Genomic DNA, 18,107 nt, shown 5'->3' on the forward strand with positions numbered 1-18,107 from the left:
CTCTCTCTCTCTCTCTCTCTCTCTCTCGCTCTCTATCTCTCTCTCTCTCTCTCTCTCTCTCTCTCTCTCTCTCTCTCTCTCTCTCTCTGGATTCGTTTTCCGGAATTTCAACTGTAATTTTTGAAGAATTTAAGCCAAGCTATGGTTCCACAAAAAGAAGCGAACAATCAAAAGCTAGCGTAGAAAGCCTTGAGCCCATTTTAGTAAAAGTAATGAATCAAAATCAATTAATTGATATACAGGTCACTCTGTTGGCTTTCAAAATTATATTTAGCACTCTTATTCAAGGTTTTTGTATTCTTAGTAAATTTCACTACTAATTTTAGATAGTATTTTACCCAACATGAGCTCCTAATGTTTTATCTTTCGTAATAATTGGATAACTTTTGAGAACTAATGGAAGTTTGCGACTTCAGTTTATCAACGAACGAGTGAAAGAAAAGATATGGCTTGAATTTCTACTGATAACTGGTTACAGAAATTTAACGTTAGTGTAGCACATCTTCTCTGCCGATGGATCGAAGAAAGTCGCTGAAGTAGTAAGGCAAAATTGCGTAATCGATATTGTACATAACTCTGCCGAGAAACCACAGTTGGGAATCAGATATTTGGTCATAGTATTGTTTCAATTTGTCACCTGTTTTACTTAATTTGAATTCGGGCAATTTGCTCTCGTCCAAGAATAGTGATGGGTACTTTTTGTGAACTTGTCTGAGGTGGGTCTCGAAGTTCTCGAATAGAACCACGTCGTGCCAAATAGCCGAGCAAGGGTAGCATCTTTCGTTCACAACTGATGCCCAATGACGCCACATCCAGTCTGAGGTTTCAACCTATAGTTCATGTTGGATTAGAATATTTTTTCATGTACTAAATTTTTTGAATTCCGTAGTATTATCTTTTCGATGTATTGAAGGCCGAGTCAAATCATAAATAACCAATGTAAAAAAACTTATTACTTTTTATTAGGCTATTCAATTTTTTTAGTACAGCAAAACACAGGAATTGGGTTATTCTTACGGGCTTAAGATGTAAAGGAAATCTCGCAAAATAACCATCCTGTACCAGGAGAGGCACGTGCTAAAAAACTGTAACTTTGAACACCAAGTCATAATGTTGATTATATAGATATAATTCAATGGTTAGGAAATGGATGACTTTTTCACGGTAGCAAAAGAAGATTTGTGAAGCAAATCTCAAGAAAGTTATAACTGTTGAAAAGAAACAACAGTGGGCAAAGGGTAGCCCAGGCATATCGTGCCAAAGTAACCATAACTCAAGGGTCTTTTTTGAAACACCACCAACACTGGCGTCAGTGAAGCAAGCTGATTAGTTTGCTTCTCTGACGTCCGGACGCAGCACCACCAACACTGCCCATTCAAAATTAACTGAAGGCGGAACACCGCACACATCCGTTCTATTGTGGGGTTTATATCCACGTTATTTTACCGTAACTTGATTTGCATAATTTAATGTTATGGAACATGGCTTGGTCAAACCTGTATTTGATTGAGAAAATCTGAAAAAAACTTACATCTGGAATTGGATTGTCGACCTTCCCGTCGTTTCTCAAGTACATGTAAATGATGTAATCCACAAAGTCACTAAAGGTCACGTCGTTACACCTCAGGGATTTGAGGTCAGCGCTGTATAGATTAGATGTTGTTTTTCCAATACCTCTGATGTACAGTGCTATGTTTTCAGAAAACGTTTTGGACTTGTTTGTCCGCCGAGAACTTTTCTTGACTTTGTTCAGATATGCTGAAAAGAGAATATTTGTAGCATCATTTTTTTTCAGTTCCTTGTGTTAAATACTTTGTCTGTGTAATTTTTGGGCAGTAATCTTCAACTGCTTGTTGCTTTCATTAGAACAAACTTTTAATTGGTGACAATTCTCCTGTGTTGTTGATGTTTATTAATAGCCGCACATCGATAGCTGGGGCTATTATTGGCCTTCTCTTGGTTTTTTTTTTATTTCGTCGTCATGATTTTTGTTACGACCATATGACGTCACAGCCACTTTTTGTTCATTCGTTCATGCAATTTCAACTGAATTGCATGCGTGACGTCATTTTTCGCTCTTATTGGAGCGAGTTTTTTTGTTCATTCGCGTGATTAAATTTTTGGTCACACTTGACTTACCTCACTCTCAAAAATGACTTCCTAACTTTGAAATTGACTTTTATTTACTTTAACTCAAAGAGATAAGGTCAAATGGGTGTGTGTCACTATAAATGAAGGTTATTTGAGATCAGCTAATAGAGGCAGCAATAAATTATATAGATTTTTAATCAAAATATAACAGATCAGCCTTCAATGAAAAGGCAAATTTTTTTGGTCTGTCTTTTTTACTGTTTTTTTAGACTGCCGATGTACGAATCTATTGCGGCTATTTTCTGGCAATCTGCCAGCTATGTTAAAAATAAGGGTACTGAAATCTCTTAGTTTTTGTGTGATATTTTGGCGTGCTATGGGACGAAAAATATTTTGGTGTTTACATGCAAGAAAAATGCGATTTGATGTTTGGTTAAAAGTGATATCGATTTAGACTGTGTTAAGATTTTTCAATTTAACTGCAATTATTTTATTGCCGTTTTAAAGTCGTTTTTGCTATAAAATTACGGATGTTTTTCAAATGTAATGAACTTGTGATTTTTTCGGGATATGTGATTTGTTCCTCAATTAAGATAAGGCCTTGTTATTAACTGATTTTTACCGAGTTCTGATTTTGCCTACTTTTTGCTTTAGGTCTGGCATGTAGGGCGAAATAGAAAATTCATTTCAAATCTGGAAATGCTGATAACTGTCCACTAAATTAAAAATTGTAGGAAGTTGTGGTCAGCGTTAATTAGCAGTTCAGACTGTGGCTGTGTGCAGCTCAACTTATAAAACTTCAAACACAACAGACTTTTAATATCTGCAGTGTGAAAGCGAGGTTCTCGTTGGTTTTATGGTTTTCCCATTTTGTTGGAAATTTGAATTTCCAAGTTTGTTTTCAATTTTGTTGCGACCATTTGGTTAATTGCCAACAAGCCACAGAGACCTTTTGGAGAGTTCTAGCCATCGGCAGCTGTGTGCGTTACGCTATTCTTGTGTGCGTATTTAAGCCATTCTTGTGTCCGTTACGCCATTCTTTAAAAAAATGTGACCTTTGATCTCACCTACTAACTATAAATTCCTATAATAACTATTTGCTAACCAATACTAAGCTTTGTCGTTTTAGTTTATGGAACTAGTATGGAGACAACACTTCACCCATTAGAAGTAAAATCAAAATAAATTGCTTGAGTCGTCTTCAATAAAACAAAAACGGAATTAATATTGCGGCAAAAACGAGAAAAGTATAAAATCCATTTGATCAAAGATTTACACATTTTTTAATTGTTAGAAAAATTAACAGCGATACTTGGTTGGGAATGCAAAATAAGTAGTCTAAAATATCTTTTAACAAAAACCAAATTTAGTCAATTACGTCAACAAGAAAAAAATCCGGAATTTGGAAAGCAGAAACGCGGGGTTAGTGGATGTAGCGCTAAACGACTTGGAGTAAGAATAAGAAAATTATTGAACTTTATCTTGAAATTTAACCCAATGTTATGTCTGAAGAACAAATTTTGAGTAAAAGCGTATTGAAATGTTATCAGTATAGTTTTAGAGACAGCTACATTACAATAACGAACAATTAGTTTCATTAATTTCTTAAGCTGACCATTGTTTTAATCTCTTTCACCTTGTCTGTCTTTTTTAAGTTTATTGGTTCTACCAGTGGCATCACTTAACCAGGACCCTTAGACCTTTTGATGACCTCTCAAGTAAGTGGTGGATCTGTAGGGCCTGGTTTGTACAGCACCACTAACTTACTTGAAAACAATTTATTATTATTAGTTGAGAATTTTCAGTAGAGATCATTAGTTGAAATTCAGTAGAGTTCACCCAAACTAGATAATTATGAGGTTTTATATTTGAAAATCGTTAGTTCTCGAGTTTTGATTGGAACAAAAGAATAGAATTTATTGGGACATAAGGATAGAATTTAAAATCAGAATCTCATTTTTTTTGGCTGGATGTTTTGTCTTTGGTCTCAGTTGTCTTTGTAACTAGGTGTCTAAACAGTCTATTTAATGGCTGCTATTGTCCCGCAATCTGATTGCTATGTTTTCTTGATTCTGCATAGTTAGCTCAAATTATAATCAATTGCTTAATAAACAAGTTCATTGCAATTATTGTTTTCATCTTTCTTTTTTAATTTTTTTTTGCTGGAACACGTGGACTCCTGGTTTTTAATTTTCTGATAAAAGCATGCTTTCTTGGGCGCTCACCTCACATAAGTAGTGTGTAGGTTTTTGTATGTCGTTTTTAGGTTTTTTAATGTTAGTGAATTTTTATATGATTATACTTGTAGAAAATTTTAAGGAATTTCTGAATGGCTCGCTTTAATTGATTATTTTCGTCAGCTGCGTATTAATGTTGCGTGGAGATATTAATCCATGTTTAGTTAATCAATTTGGCTGTCAAAAATTCTTCAAGATGACCTTGGCCGATATAGTGAAAAGAACTAGCCTGATAGCAGCCTGTGCATTGGCTCTCGAATGACCATAAAGGCATTCACAAGACGTGTGTAATTTTTGTCTCGTGGGAACTCCTCCCATTCACTGTTCTTCAACACTTCACGCCTCAAAAAAGTACTTCCCGATTTCGTGTTGAGACAGTAAGCGTAGAACCTGTAAACAAAGATTATTGAATATTTGGAAGCATTTCGTTTCGGACCTTCGCCTTAGTCTGTATATAGTTTTAGCCCCCTTACCCCAACACGAACGCGCCTTAAAGAAAAATATTTTCACGCCTCATTAAGGCAACAACAACTGGAGTTACAATAAAATCTTCGTGATATGCAATCCTGTCATCCATGTTTGAGATACCTAAAACGAACCCTTCGCTTTTCCAACAGTGTTCTCCCCAATCGTTCGTTTTATTAAAAAGAATGTTGATTAACTGGGGTATTCATAATAAAGGGAAACAAATTACTTCTATTTCTACATGTAAAGTTTTTTTATAACTCATATTTACTCACCGGGCGTCGTAAAAATTGTCACAAATATTCTCGAATCTCACATTTGCTGCATGTGCTCAATTCGAAATTGAGCTGTTATAGGTTACACGGAATTTATATAAATTTCAATTGATTTCAATGTAGCTTGAATTGACTGTCTGTTGAAGTATGACATCTTGCATCTTGTTCTGAAATTCTTCAAAGTTTTGATTTTGTTTGTTTTACTGGTTTTTCGTCAGACGTTAGTTGTCTAGTGTCCTTAACTGTAGGACTTTTTCATTGAAATTTGTAATTTCAAAGACATTAAATGTACTTAATTGTTTTTTGAGTAATCGAGAAACCCTAGTCAATACAAATGTTGCATTTCGTCGGACAGATTTGAATTTTTGTCTAAAGAAACGGAATAAACTTAAAATTAGGACTAGCTAGTGGTACAGATGTTTTAGCTTCCCTAATCGCTGAAGTGCTGGAAAACTACTGAAGAGGCATAAATTTATTGTGTACAGAACATTTTTTGGACCACTTTAATCTCCATGAGATTAGTTGGTCATTATTAACCAATCTGCCCGTGCTTCGAGAGCAATTGCTTAAAATTAGCGACAAAGTGAATAATACTTCCTTACTTGTTATCTTTTTGATTGTACACTGGAGGCCACTGAGTGAGGTGACTTTTTGTATCCCAATATTTTGTATCTTCTGAGCCGGCTATTGTAGTTCTCATATTTTTTACAATCAAATAATTTGAATTGTACTGGGAAGCTGTCTTTTTCTTAAGATCTGTTCTTAATTCATGATTTTGAAATCAAATTGAAGTGATGATTGGTCTCACCGAAAGAGGAAGTGGAGCGAAAAAGCAAGTGGTTTTGCGGTGTGAAATTTTTTTGCTCTAATTTCAAAGTAGTGAGAATATGGTGTTTGAACAAAAATTCGCTTCCTCGCTCGTGGTTTTTTGTTCACATGCGGCATTTTGACATTGATTTTTCCTGTTTTTGATATTTTTTGATCTGATTTTTCCCAATCCAATTTTCACAATCTATTCATAGTCCATTCTAGTTCTTGCTTTTTTTATTAAGTCAATGAAAACTCTTCGATTTTGTCTGAAAAACACTTTCATATTTGTCGTACGCTTTTTTTACTTCGTCGAACAAAATTTGTTTCCCTTTACCTTAGTTCACAGCTTCTCAGCATTTTGCAAGAAATCTTTTTGACTTTTCTAGGCTAGTTTCATTTTTCGCCCATTCTGCTCAAAGTAGTTTTGAGCAGCAGCTGCTCAGCAAAGCAATCTAAAGTGAACAGAAACAGTATCGAAAAACGAAATCCGAAATCCAAATAGAAACGGGATAAACTCATAAAGCCCAGTTTTAGATGCCCGCTACTTGATTGTTTTCTTATATGTCTTCGTTTACGTCTTTGGTGCCAGTTATTGATGCTAACCCCTGCATCCTCTCATTAAGAAACAACTCACGAAATAACTACAAAATCCAATCAATTTAGTTACAATCCCAATCGGCGTTATGGGAATCAATAGCGGCTTTTTTCCGACAATCTACCGGGTGTGTTCGATTAATGCGTTATAACAGTTTTAATGGCCGAGACTATTTTTGTTATTGTAGTTATTGTAATCGAAACTTAACGTGTGCTGTCTTTTTTTTGAAGAATGTTTTCCTTCATTTTCCGGCTTTTGAAGTTAACATTGGTTGAAAAGTTACAGTGATTACTTGTAATGCCGTAACGGGCGAAACAAAACGCGTAGGTCAGGGGTTCATGGTGACATGAGGGTGTTCTTTTTGCCAGGTGTTCTTTTTTGTCATGCGGCAGAGCAGGGCTTAGAAAATAAATGATCAGTTTGTTAAATTTCCAACTGCTCCCATCTTTTTGAAATCTAAATGATCAACGGTCAGTGAACCAATGTATTTGATCTCAAAGGCGAGATTTTTTGAAGTTTTCTCTTTTTTGTAACCGGGGGAGGTGGTGATGGCACTCGTTTAGGATCAAAATACAGGAAGTAGAAAGTTTTTTTTCAATTTTACCCCCATCCTTTTGAAGGAGGAAGAGCTGATCGGTACTCTTAAATATTAAAAATATTGTGGGATTAAAAACCTTTAAGACAGCGTGATTTTGATGGGGCTGGAAACCCAGCGAAAGAAAAAACAAATCAGTGGCAGTGAAATTTTTCAAAGATTTGCCATATTTTAGCAATTTCCCGCCACTTCACTTGGATTTCGATTTTCTGCGAATTGCTGAAAATCCAACTGTTGGTTTTTTGGCTTTATATTGTTTGAAAGAAGCTAACTTTGAACATCACAAAAAAGGGGTCTCCGTATTGGTACAGGAGAAAGTACGCAAAAAAAAACTGAAAATTTACCTCCCTTTTGTTGATATATTGCTTAATTTTTAAACGAAATCATTACACAGTGCTATCACAGCTATAAAAAACTATCGAATGCTACGATATAGTATTTTTGTTTTTTTCTCAGTGTTTCAAATAACTTATGGAACTTTTTAAAAAAAAGCTAGAACTTTTAAAATTTTTCCAAAACCTCCAGATTTTGATTGCGTTTCCTCAAACCAATAAAGTATTTTTTCGTAACTATGGAATATGTTATGCCACTATTTTGATTTTGGTTGTCACTATTTGCGATGCCGCAATTGCAGACTGCAATTTTCAACTGAATTTTTTTCTTGAAGTTAAAAGAGTGTCTTCGTTTTTGAATTTTAAGTTGGGATAAGGCAAGATTCCATTACGCACATTAAGTGTTCTGGATCGATTCAGCTTTGTTTAAATTACGAACCTCGGCAGCTTTTGCATTGCTATTATAGGTGAATGTGCCGCCGTGATATCGTTAACTACTCCATAATGTAACTTCAATTCTTATCGATTAGGCTAAACTAAATTGTAGTTTTTGTTACGTATCCTAATCCATTTGTACAAATCGTTCAATATCTTGTTGGGATACAAAAGTCACCCTGTAGTTTTTCTTCTGCCTGACTTTGGAAACGATCTTCTCCAAAATTGATATAGTTTTGTTCCAAGATCCAGTGGCCGTATTTGCGTATGATTCTTGCACAATAGTAGCTGCGTTTTTAATATTGCTTTGTTTCGCAGGTTGTAAATACTGCGTTAGCCTGCAATTTGACAGCACCACTTGGGCCAAGTCACTTGTGGTCATATTTTTCAAAAAATCAAGGTGGTCTGATTGTGCTGCTTCGGTTGTTGGAGAGTGTGTTGTGGCCTGAAACAAGGCTGTTCGTGAGAAGAAACAGAGTACGTCAACAACGTTTTGCTTGCAAACAGTGCTCATATAAACAATTGATAACTAATGTGGGATCCAAAGAGTTGCCATAGTTACAGAGAATTACAACTTGTATGCCTCTTGTAAGTTTTGTAAGTTTACTTTATCGGTTATTTGTTATATATGTCTTGTGTCATGGGAGTCCCTTTCGCGGCTTTTGTACCTGGGTACAGGAGTCAATGGTGTTTTTTTAAATCAGTTTCATCTTCGTCATCAACTGAAAAATTTAGCCCATGTTCTCTGTCTGAACGATCTGAAGTACTGTTCATATAAAAGGCCCTGTTCTAAGAATCTGAGACCTTTTGTTCTAATCATCAAGTAGTGTGTTGTGAATTTGAAAGGCAGCTTACTGTGGTTTCAAAATTACCAGAGTTATTGTTCCGACCGCTTTGTGGGAGGGGAACTATATGCTCAACTGGTTTTTTGTTCAGTCAATTTGGCCGATCGATATTGACGTAGAAATACATGAGGGGTATCAATGAAAGCTCATTGTTGCGTAGAATTTTATTGACAGATCCAGGTTTAAAGTTTTGTGTTCATTTTTAGCGTATTTTTCAATTGTTATTAGTCTCATTGTGCAATGGAAAGAATTTGGGTTATGTTGGGGAGCCATCCTTTTCATCTTCACATTTGATGTACTTTTTAACGCCATCGAGAAGTCAACTTGAAGCAAACGCTGGAATAGTTAAGTGGGTATTGATTGGTTTGAAATCGTTAAATTTTTTCAAACTGCTTTTGAAAGTGAAGAAGGAAATTTTTGCTTGAACAAATTTTCCGTTTTTAGAAATTCTTTTTCCTGCGGCAATTTGACCGATGTTTTTGCTGTTTTTTCTCTGATTTTTTGCAACTGATTTCAAAGCTGATACATGTGTTCTAATGATGCATAGATGCTATTGTTTCAATCGATCAATGGGCAGCGAATGATTTTTATGGCGTTGACTCTGTTTCTTTTATTTTTTAAACAAAAGGTCCTAATGGCAGGTGAAAAAGGTATTTTGAGCTCATCTAATATTTTTTAACAGCTAATTCGATTTTATTGTTTTGTTATTATGGACAAGAGTTTTGGTGAATTTATTTTTCCCTGCATTTGCTTTTTGTGGTCTGAACACAAAAATTGATTGAGGAAAGGACAATTGAGTTCTCTCAGGAAGGAAAAGTGGACTTCTCTGGTGCTTTAGTTATTAGTTTAATGTTTTCATGTATTTGACTGTGCTTTTGTGAAGTTTCATCGAATTTGTACTTTGCATCGGTTTACTTTTTTTGTTTTCTTTGCATTGAATCCTAATGATGACTTGTGAGTTTCTATAACGTTTTAGATCGATATTTTATGGTTTTGTGGCTTCGACGACGTGTATTATTTTTGTTTGGCTGTTTCTAGCCTTTTCTCTTGTTTTTTTTCTGTGGTGTTGTCATTGGTATTTTCTTTTCACTCACAGGACCATTGAGCTTTCTAAGAAGCCGCCATTAATTTTTTGAGGCCAATAATTTATGCTATTTTTGACTTATTTCTGACTAATTTTTAAATAATTTGTTCGCTTTTGAGTTTTTTCTTCATTCGATTTTTTGTTGCTTCGTCTCTTTTTGTCAATATGAACAGATGTCATTAGTTGTCTTAGTGTTTGTTATTTCAATTCGAAGCTGAAGTTACTGACTCAGCCACTATTTTCTTTTCATGTTCATTTCTGAATCCTGCTTTCGTTTGTTTTTCACTTGCTTTTGTTTGTTTTTTGCCAGTTTGTCGCTTAGTGCAAATAAGTTTGCAGTTTTAAATTACTGATTAATATGAAATGTTGTGGAAATCTCCGTTGCTTGTTTTAATATGTTTTCACGTATTTTTCAGCTTCGTGGCCATTTGTTGACAACAACTTTTCGAGTTTTCAACAGATTCTTTTTGTATTGATACAGATAATCAATGTCGAATCATTGCATCTTTTGGGTTAATGAAACCTTATCCTGTATCCGGTTTTATTGTGTTTCTGTTGGCGTTTATTATCTCTACCTTTATTTTGCTCGCTATCAAAGGCTCAAATTGCTCTAAACATGTTGAAGATCGGGTCATTAGCTTTTTCCTTTCGTTGGATTTTATTTCGGGACCCGTGCTCTTATCTTTTACTAATCAGTTGTCTTCAGCGATTTTAGTTACGACTATCCGTTAACGCGTCCAGAAGGCAACAAGAAAATTTTTCGCTGAGTTGCAACGCTATACTGCCAAATTTGTGTTCTTGACGTCATTTGTCGCCGCATGCTGTGTGATTTCTTGGCCTATAGATAATGAAAAATTTTTTAAGCGCACTTTTTGATCTTAATTGAGAAAGCAAAGTTGAATAGAGGCTAACCCAGCTGGATAATCACAATACTTTGTTTTGAGGTGCCTTTGTGTTTGAAGTTAATTTTGAATATTAGATAAAAGTTGAATTCGGTACCTCTTTCTGTTATTTGACAAAGTTTTTCTTGACCAAATAGTTTTTGCTACTCGAGAAATTGTTTTAAGGTTTGTTTCTTTTCTCAACTTAATGTGAAATATGTTGATAAGTTAAATTTTTTTTCATTCTAGTGAAAGAAAACTAAACAGAATAGTATTAACTTATTTGGTATGAGCATTTTTGTCATAATTTGAGAATATATCAAGTTTTAATTTTCAAAGCATGATCTACTCTTTATTATTTTGACTTTTTCCTGTCTCTACTTGATTTGCTAGATACTTAAGCGAAGAATGTGGATGATTGGGGTCGGAACATTGTGCAAATACTTATTACTGAGCCTCCTTGTTTCAAATATGCAGATTACTAGGTTGCCAAATGTCTATCGTTTGGGTTATTTTTTGTTCTTTGTTACGATTTGTTTGAAGGTTTGGCTAGCGAAGACTATAGAAAAGTGGAATAACTTGCGGAATTCATGAAAGTATCAAATATTTCATGAGAAGCTGAAGCTTAATAGAAACTATCCGAATTTTAATTGTGCACACAATTTAGGAGTGTGGCAACCACCCATTTGAATCACTTATTTCTGTTAAATGATGCATGATGAAAAGCGATTGATATTAATATGTGATATGTACTTACTATGGAAACTGGATGTGGAGTGATCCGCAGCAAATATATTCCAGATATAAGAAGAATTGTAGAAAGCAAGGCTGTGCATTTCCAAAATCTACCAAAAATGGTAATGTTCGAAGCCACGGTGACTGGGTTGTTCATAAGTAAAGAAGCCCAAACTTTCAGTTTTTTAAAACGCTGGTTTTACAAGCCTTTAGGGACACCCAGAGAAACCAAATTTTATGCAACTTGCAAAAGAATGCAAGAACTTGACTTTCTTCTTCAAAATTTAAGTAACCATGATCTGATTTATAAGAATTTTACATAATGTTGCCTTATTTTTCATTTCTTTATACAATATTTTCATTGCATGTAAATTGATAATTTCTTGATCTATGGATCTTGATCTCGGTAAGATTTAATTATCATGGCGTTTGTTTCACTATGCTTGTAATCACTTGAAATACCTGTAAATGTTATTGCGTCACTTCAGTGTTTTTTGGGATGGAAAGTTATGGAAACCGTGCAAAAAGGTTGCATAAAACATGTAACAAATGATTGAAATAATTTGTTCAAAGTCTGATTCGACTAAAGCAAATACAGGAGTTATATATTCATCAAGTCTAGCTTATCATGATGCATTGTTCTGGCTATTTTATCAGTACCAGAACGTTGTCTTTTTCATTGTTATATAAACAAATAATTCAAAGTATTTAATTTGATTGAAGGCAGCAATTGATCAATTTAGATCAATTAGCTAAATAGTCTACTCGATGAGTTATAACATTTGAGTGACTACCAAATCGCTGGCGTTGAGACTACAAATAGCCGAGTGGTCGTAATTACAACCTATGGGTGATGATGACTTGTAAGAGAGCCGAAGTAAAAAGAGCCGATTGAAAGAGAGCCGAAAATTTATTTAAATTATAGTCGATAAATTTTGCAGCCAATTAATTTGCCTTCTGAAATGAGACTACCAAATTCTCAGCCAATCACAACGGAGTATTTGAGGAATGAAATTTTAATATTTTCTAGTAAAAGAAACTGAAAGCGAATTAATAAATAATTATCTTCAAATTATAGCGGGCCATGGCCATGCCTTAGCGGCTTATTGGACTTGATATGAAACTATCACAACCGAACATGAGACCAATTAACCCACTTAAGTACTTTTCTTGGTAATCAACCAACAATTTCGGGTAATTAAAGGCAACTTTTGTTTTCGGCTCTTTTTAAATTAATTTTGTTTTCGGCTCTCTTTATACTCGGCTCTCTTGCACGTATCCATGGGTGATGACAAATTATTGAGTGGTAAAGTTTTTTTCAAGCGCGATCTTCCTAGTCAGTAAACATGAATTATGAATATAAAAGTGTTCTGCTTAGTTTTCTAACTTAAGCAAGTGGAGTCGGAACTATAAGGATTCGTATTCGTGATTAATTTACTCTAGCTAAAATTATTTTCGCAAATTTTTTTATGATTTTAGATCTAGAGAAATGATTAAAATCAATTTTCTTGGAAAAATTGCTGAGGAACAGTTTTTTTAAATGATTGTCGGCATTTTCTAAATATCATTCTTTCAACATTCCAATTACCGCTCTCAAAACCAGCTGAAAGCAATTCTTGATCACCTGCACTGTTTTTCCTATATTTTAATATTGATTGTTGTATACCACTGGGAAACATTTTAATAGCTTTGGAACTTTAAGCACAGACAGAAATACCAATACTCCAAAACAGTTTTGCAACGGTTTTGACTAATGGAAACGATATTGCCAATCTTCTCAACTATAAATTTTCAGCGTTAGGTAAATATATTGGGTAAAAAAGAGCAGTGTCAATTCTGTAATAATGCGGCACGCCACAGTAACAATTTTATATTCAGGTGTGCGACAACCAAGGAGATTTTTGGTATACTCAACAATTTAAATGTTAAAAAACTGTCGGGTCAATCACTCATTCCAGCTTGGGCTTTAAAGGATGCAAGAGAACACATAGCTGAACCTCTCTGTTTTTTGTGTAACCAATTCGTAACTGAACAAATTTTTCCTGACGACCTTAAGCGTGCCCACGTGTTGCCTCTTTTCAAAAAAGATTATCCTAAAGATCCGATAAGTTATCGATCAATTTCGCTTACTGGAGCTCTGGCTAAAATTTTCGAAATCCTTCTTCGAGATCAAGAATTAGCTTGAGTAAGTTGCTTGCAGCAACACAGTTTGGATATTGAAAAAAGTGTCAACTACAGATGCTCTTTTATATTGCACTGAAAAAAATCAGAAATTATCTCAATAAAAAACATCGTTACAGGAGCTTTTTTTAGACCTATCAAAATCTTTTGATTCGATATCGCATCCTATTCTTCTACACAAAACTAAACTTTTAGGTTTTAGTGAACAAGCAAATACAATTCTAAAATCTTATCTAGAAAACCGTTTTCAAAGAGTCAAATTCTCGAAGTATGAATATAATTGGATAGCACTTAATCGTGGAGTACCACAAGGTACTGTGCTAGGCCCACTTCTTTTCAACATATATGTAAATGATATGAAAGATGATACTGATGTGAATTCTAATATAATCCAGTACGCCGATGATACTTTTATCTTTTGCAGTGGAAAAACAATTTCTGAGCCAAAATTTATTCTTGAAAAAAGTATTGCTATACTCATTCTCTTTTTCAAGAAGAATGAGTTAAGTGTAAATGAAAGCAAAACCGAAATTCATTATTTTTGGAGCTTCTAAAATGAACAAAATTGAAGAAATAGTTGTTAACGGATGTACCATTCTCGAGAAAAAAGTTGTGAAATGCTTGGGAGTTCATATTCACTGTAATCTTTCTTTCGATGAAGAAATAAGGAATGTACTATGAAAAATAGCTGTTGGCTTAAAGGTCATTTACTCCATCAAAAATGTTTTTCCCCAAAAAAACTAGATCTGCTTTACTGAACGCTCTTGTATTAAATCATCTGCATTACCCAATTGTTCTGTTCTGAGGTCTTAAAAAATCACTTCGAGTTACCCTGAATAAACAACTGAACTGGGGGATAAAAGCATGTTTCAATAGAAACAAATTTGACAAGACCACTGATCTCAAGATCAAACACAAAATCTTACCAGTAGAATACCTCATAAAGTATCGGGTTATTATGTATTTTATAAAGCTTCTAAAAGCAAATCTGCCAGCTTTCGATGAACTCAAGTTACCCACTCTAAGTGCTAAAATGAATGACCGTACAAACAAGCTGTCGTTTGGAGCAAACAAAAAAATAAATATAATGCAAAACCGTTTTTCCAAAAAAAGCAATTGACTGTTATAACGATTTACCTCTCGCCTTGAAGCGGAATATCCCTAAAAAGCGGGCTCTCAAAACTACAATAAAAAATCATTTCTGGAATGAGTTTCTAAAAGACCCAACGGTTTCTGAATTGAATTCTAATCTCAAATCTTTCAAGTTCAATCTTAATTTGATTTAGTTTTAGGGCGTCTTTTAGTCTTCTATGAAATGTTAATTGGAGGATTAGCATTTTTTAAAATATTCTCGTTTCTCGAAAATGTTAATTGTAGAATTAGCATTTTAAAAAATTTTTCTCATGAATATAATTCATCTCTCTTAATTTGTCGATCTTTTAACACATTGTAAATTTAATACAATTTTAAACTTTCCCAATATGTGACGTTTGTTTCATTTAAACTTCTTAACGCTAAATTGCCTTTAAACTATGTTCTGTATTTTGTAGTTCATACTCAAAGGAATCAACATTGTTTTCTCTTTTTTTTTAACTTTTTGATTTGAGACATCTCATATTTTTTTACGAACTTTGATGTCCTTATATGAAATTAAAATTTGATTTAATAGCTGTTACAGTGGATAGCTATAGTTGCCGATTTCTTAGTTCTGGATCCCGTCATATTTTCTGTTTATTATATGACAAAGTCTTACATGTAATACATGTAAAATGACATGAGTAACATCTTACCTATTGCTGGCGTCATACAGTCATATGTAATAACTGCCATAACCGTCATATGTAATATAATACGTAATGTGACATAAGTCGTGTGTCATAACCGGCTTTATTGATTAGGGTGATTAATTGCTCTCGAACGAAGTTTGAAGTAATTATTGTAAACGTGTCTTTTTTATGCAAAATTTTTGCTTGACCGTTTTTGCCCTGGAACATTCTTTGACTTCTTGGGTGTTTTTTTCACATTTGAGTTTTTCATTTTTGACCGAGCTACGTTCCTCTCATTCTAAATTAATGTTTGTTGCTAATACGAAAGCTATTTTGAGCGGATGAGAATCAAAGTTTTTGTAGCTTAAGCTTAAAATGTCAGACTGTTTTTCTGGAGGTTGTGGGTTCGAACCCTTCAGCTGTCAGTATTTTTGCATTCTTAAAAATTTCTCAGCTGCTCCCCCTATAAATTAAATTACCCCGCCTGCCATACGAGAGCGATTCATCCGACGTCAGTTGGTTTTATTAGTTTTGCTGTAAATTCTGGTTTAACTAGATTGTCAGAAGTTTAACGTTTCGTATATATACCTTTCCATTTCTGCAAATTTTTTTTGAGTTTTTGGGGTTGATGATTTTCTAACGCTTTTTTTTGCAATTTTGCATATTGTTTTTTCTTTCAGCGCAGTGTTTTTGTTGTGAATAATTGAGTTTCTTTTGTGTTTTCGGCAATCAGAGAATCGTTTAAGGAAGCTAAGAGTGAGGCTAATAATGTAGCTGATTCCTCAGAATTTCTTATCAATGCAACATTTTTGTATTTAATAAAACGGAATTTGAATTCAGAGGAAGCACAATACAGTCAATTGTTGTTATATTTTTTCGTTCTTTCAAAAACTTTGCCTTTTGATGTTTTAATTGTTGTATCGGGTTTTGATTTCTGCAGAAACCGACTTCAGAGAAGCGCAGAATTGTATCGTTTTTGAGATTCCTACATTTTAAAATTGCTTCTGACCTCCTTTTTTTGTTTTGTTTTTGTAGTGACTCTGCCGATCAACGCGCCCAGATCAACAATTCCTTGTACTCCTATCTATAGTTCGTATATGTAATTTAAATCATGGCCTCATTCGTAGGAGGCTCCTTGTACGCAATCTAAGAAATCATGAATATCCCTTATATGAGTCTAAAGAATCGTCGACTTGGATTCTAAGGAAATCTTTTTTAATTTAGTATCGTTACAAGGAAACCGTTGATTTTTTTTACGAAAGTTACCTCGTTTTTAATGAGGAAGTACTAATGCCATTGAGCGTCATCTTTTAGTGAAATACCAAAGTACCCTTCCACACAATATAATGAAAATGTAGGTTTAGCAATAAGAGCTCAAATACATTGATATGGCTAGAATATCGACATTTTAAGGCATGTTACTCTGATAATGACCAATTTATATTTCATTTTTTTTCCAGTACGAACGTCTTTTAAACATGGTGCCTAGCTTTTGCACCGCGATTACTTCACCTCTCTGTCATTTCACCCCGATTTTAATCCTTTACATAATGTTGTTAGCATGACAACCAGTACTCAGGTCCAGTCGTCATTGCGTCAGTTTGTTAATTCTTTAATTTAGCTAAGATTAATGTATCAATGTCTGCATAAAATTTAATTGAGAAAATCATTTTCAATATTTTTTGCAATAAGATTTTCGCTTCCTCGATGCGTTATGAACATGTGTTGTTTCTAAAGGCTGACCTTTGTGTTTTGCAATTTATATAAATCAATCTGTCGGCTATGTTTGAATGGTTGCTTCATTACAGACTGTGGGAACATAGTAGGTTAATAATCCCTTGAGAGATTCCGGTTTCCGTCTTGAGAGGCTTTGAGATCTTTATTTAGAATGTTGTCGTGAGATCTAGCAGATTTGAATGAATGCAAATTGAATCTTAATTCGACTGTATACCAAATCACTCCATGTGGTTACCATACTCGTCACTTCATCTCATTTAACCAGTTTTTTAATTGATTAAATTTTTGACACGTCTATAAGATATACATACTTAAGTGATTATTCAGCAAATGAGGTTATAACGTTAGAAATTCGATATAAATTAAGTTAATGATTTTAGCATTGCTCTATTAAACTGTCTCTGCCAATAGAGAACAGAAAGTCGTTGAAGTTATAAGGCAGTATTGCATAATCAATTTTATACATCACATTGCCGAGAAACCACAGTTGAGAATCGGATATCTGGTTAAAATACCATTTCACTTTGTCTCCTGTTTTACTGAATTCGATTTTGGGCAGGTTGCTTGTATTGCGAAACAAAGACGAGTACCTTTTGTGTACTTGTTTGAGATGGGTCTCTAAGTTCTCGAATAGAACCACATCGTGCCAAATAGCAGAGCAGGGATAGCATGCCTCGTTTACTACCGATTCCCAATGCTTCCATATCGTTTCGGAAGTTTTGACCTAGAAAAAATTTAGTGAAACTGTGATATATATTTTTGATGCGCAAACAATGAGTCCAAACTATTTGTCGAAAAGTCAGTGTTAAATCTTCTAAATAGCTCATGTGAGGTCTAGAAATTTTAACAATTGAATACCACAAAAATTGATGACGGCTTTGGTTTCAATTCCGCTTTGCTTCGTTCTGCCCGTCACACTAACCAATTCGTAGAAGTAAATGCATTATATACGTAATAGTCAAAATTTGTGTACTATTAATACCTTGAGATATATGTCCATTAAAATTAACCAATAATCGATTGGAAGCAAAAAATATTCCAAG

General features: G+C 34.2%; 1 protein-coding gene across 1 annotated transcript; it reads right to left on the minus strand.

Annotated features, from left to right (window-relative positions):
• Positions 1-432: 432 nt before the first annotated feature.
• Positions 433-12,225, minus strand: LOC142353646 (uncharacterized). The gene is made up of 6 exons (XM_075405942.1): positions 11,403-12,225; positions 8,014-8,280; positions 5,671-5,702; positions 4,558-4,718; positions 1,532-1,758; positions 433-830 (listed from the first exon to the last, which is right to left on the minus strand). The coding sequence occupies exons 1-6, from the start codon at positions 11,535-11,537 to the stop codon at positions 489-491; spliced, it is 1,164 nt and encodes a 387-aa protein (XP_075262057.1). The 5' UTR covers positions 11,538-12,225; the 3' UTR covers positions 433-488.
• Positions 12,226-18,107: the final 5,882 nt, after the last annotated feature.

This window comes from Convolutriloba macropyga, chromosome 14, assembly GCF_964194025.1.
Source record: "Convolutriloba macropyga chromosome 14, txConMacr16.3, whole genome shotgun sequence".
In the NCBI taxonomy this organism is placed as follows: domain Eukaryota; kingdom Metazoa; phylum Xenacoelomorpha; order Acoela; family Convolutidae; genus Convolutriloba; species Convolutriloba macropyga.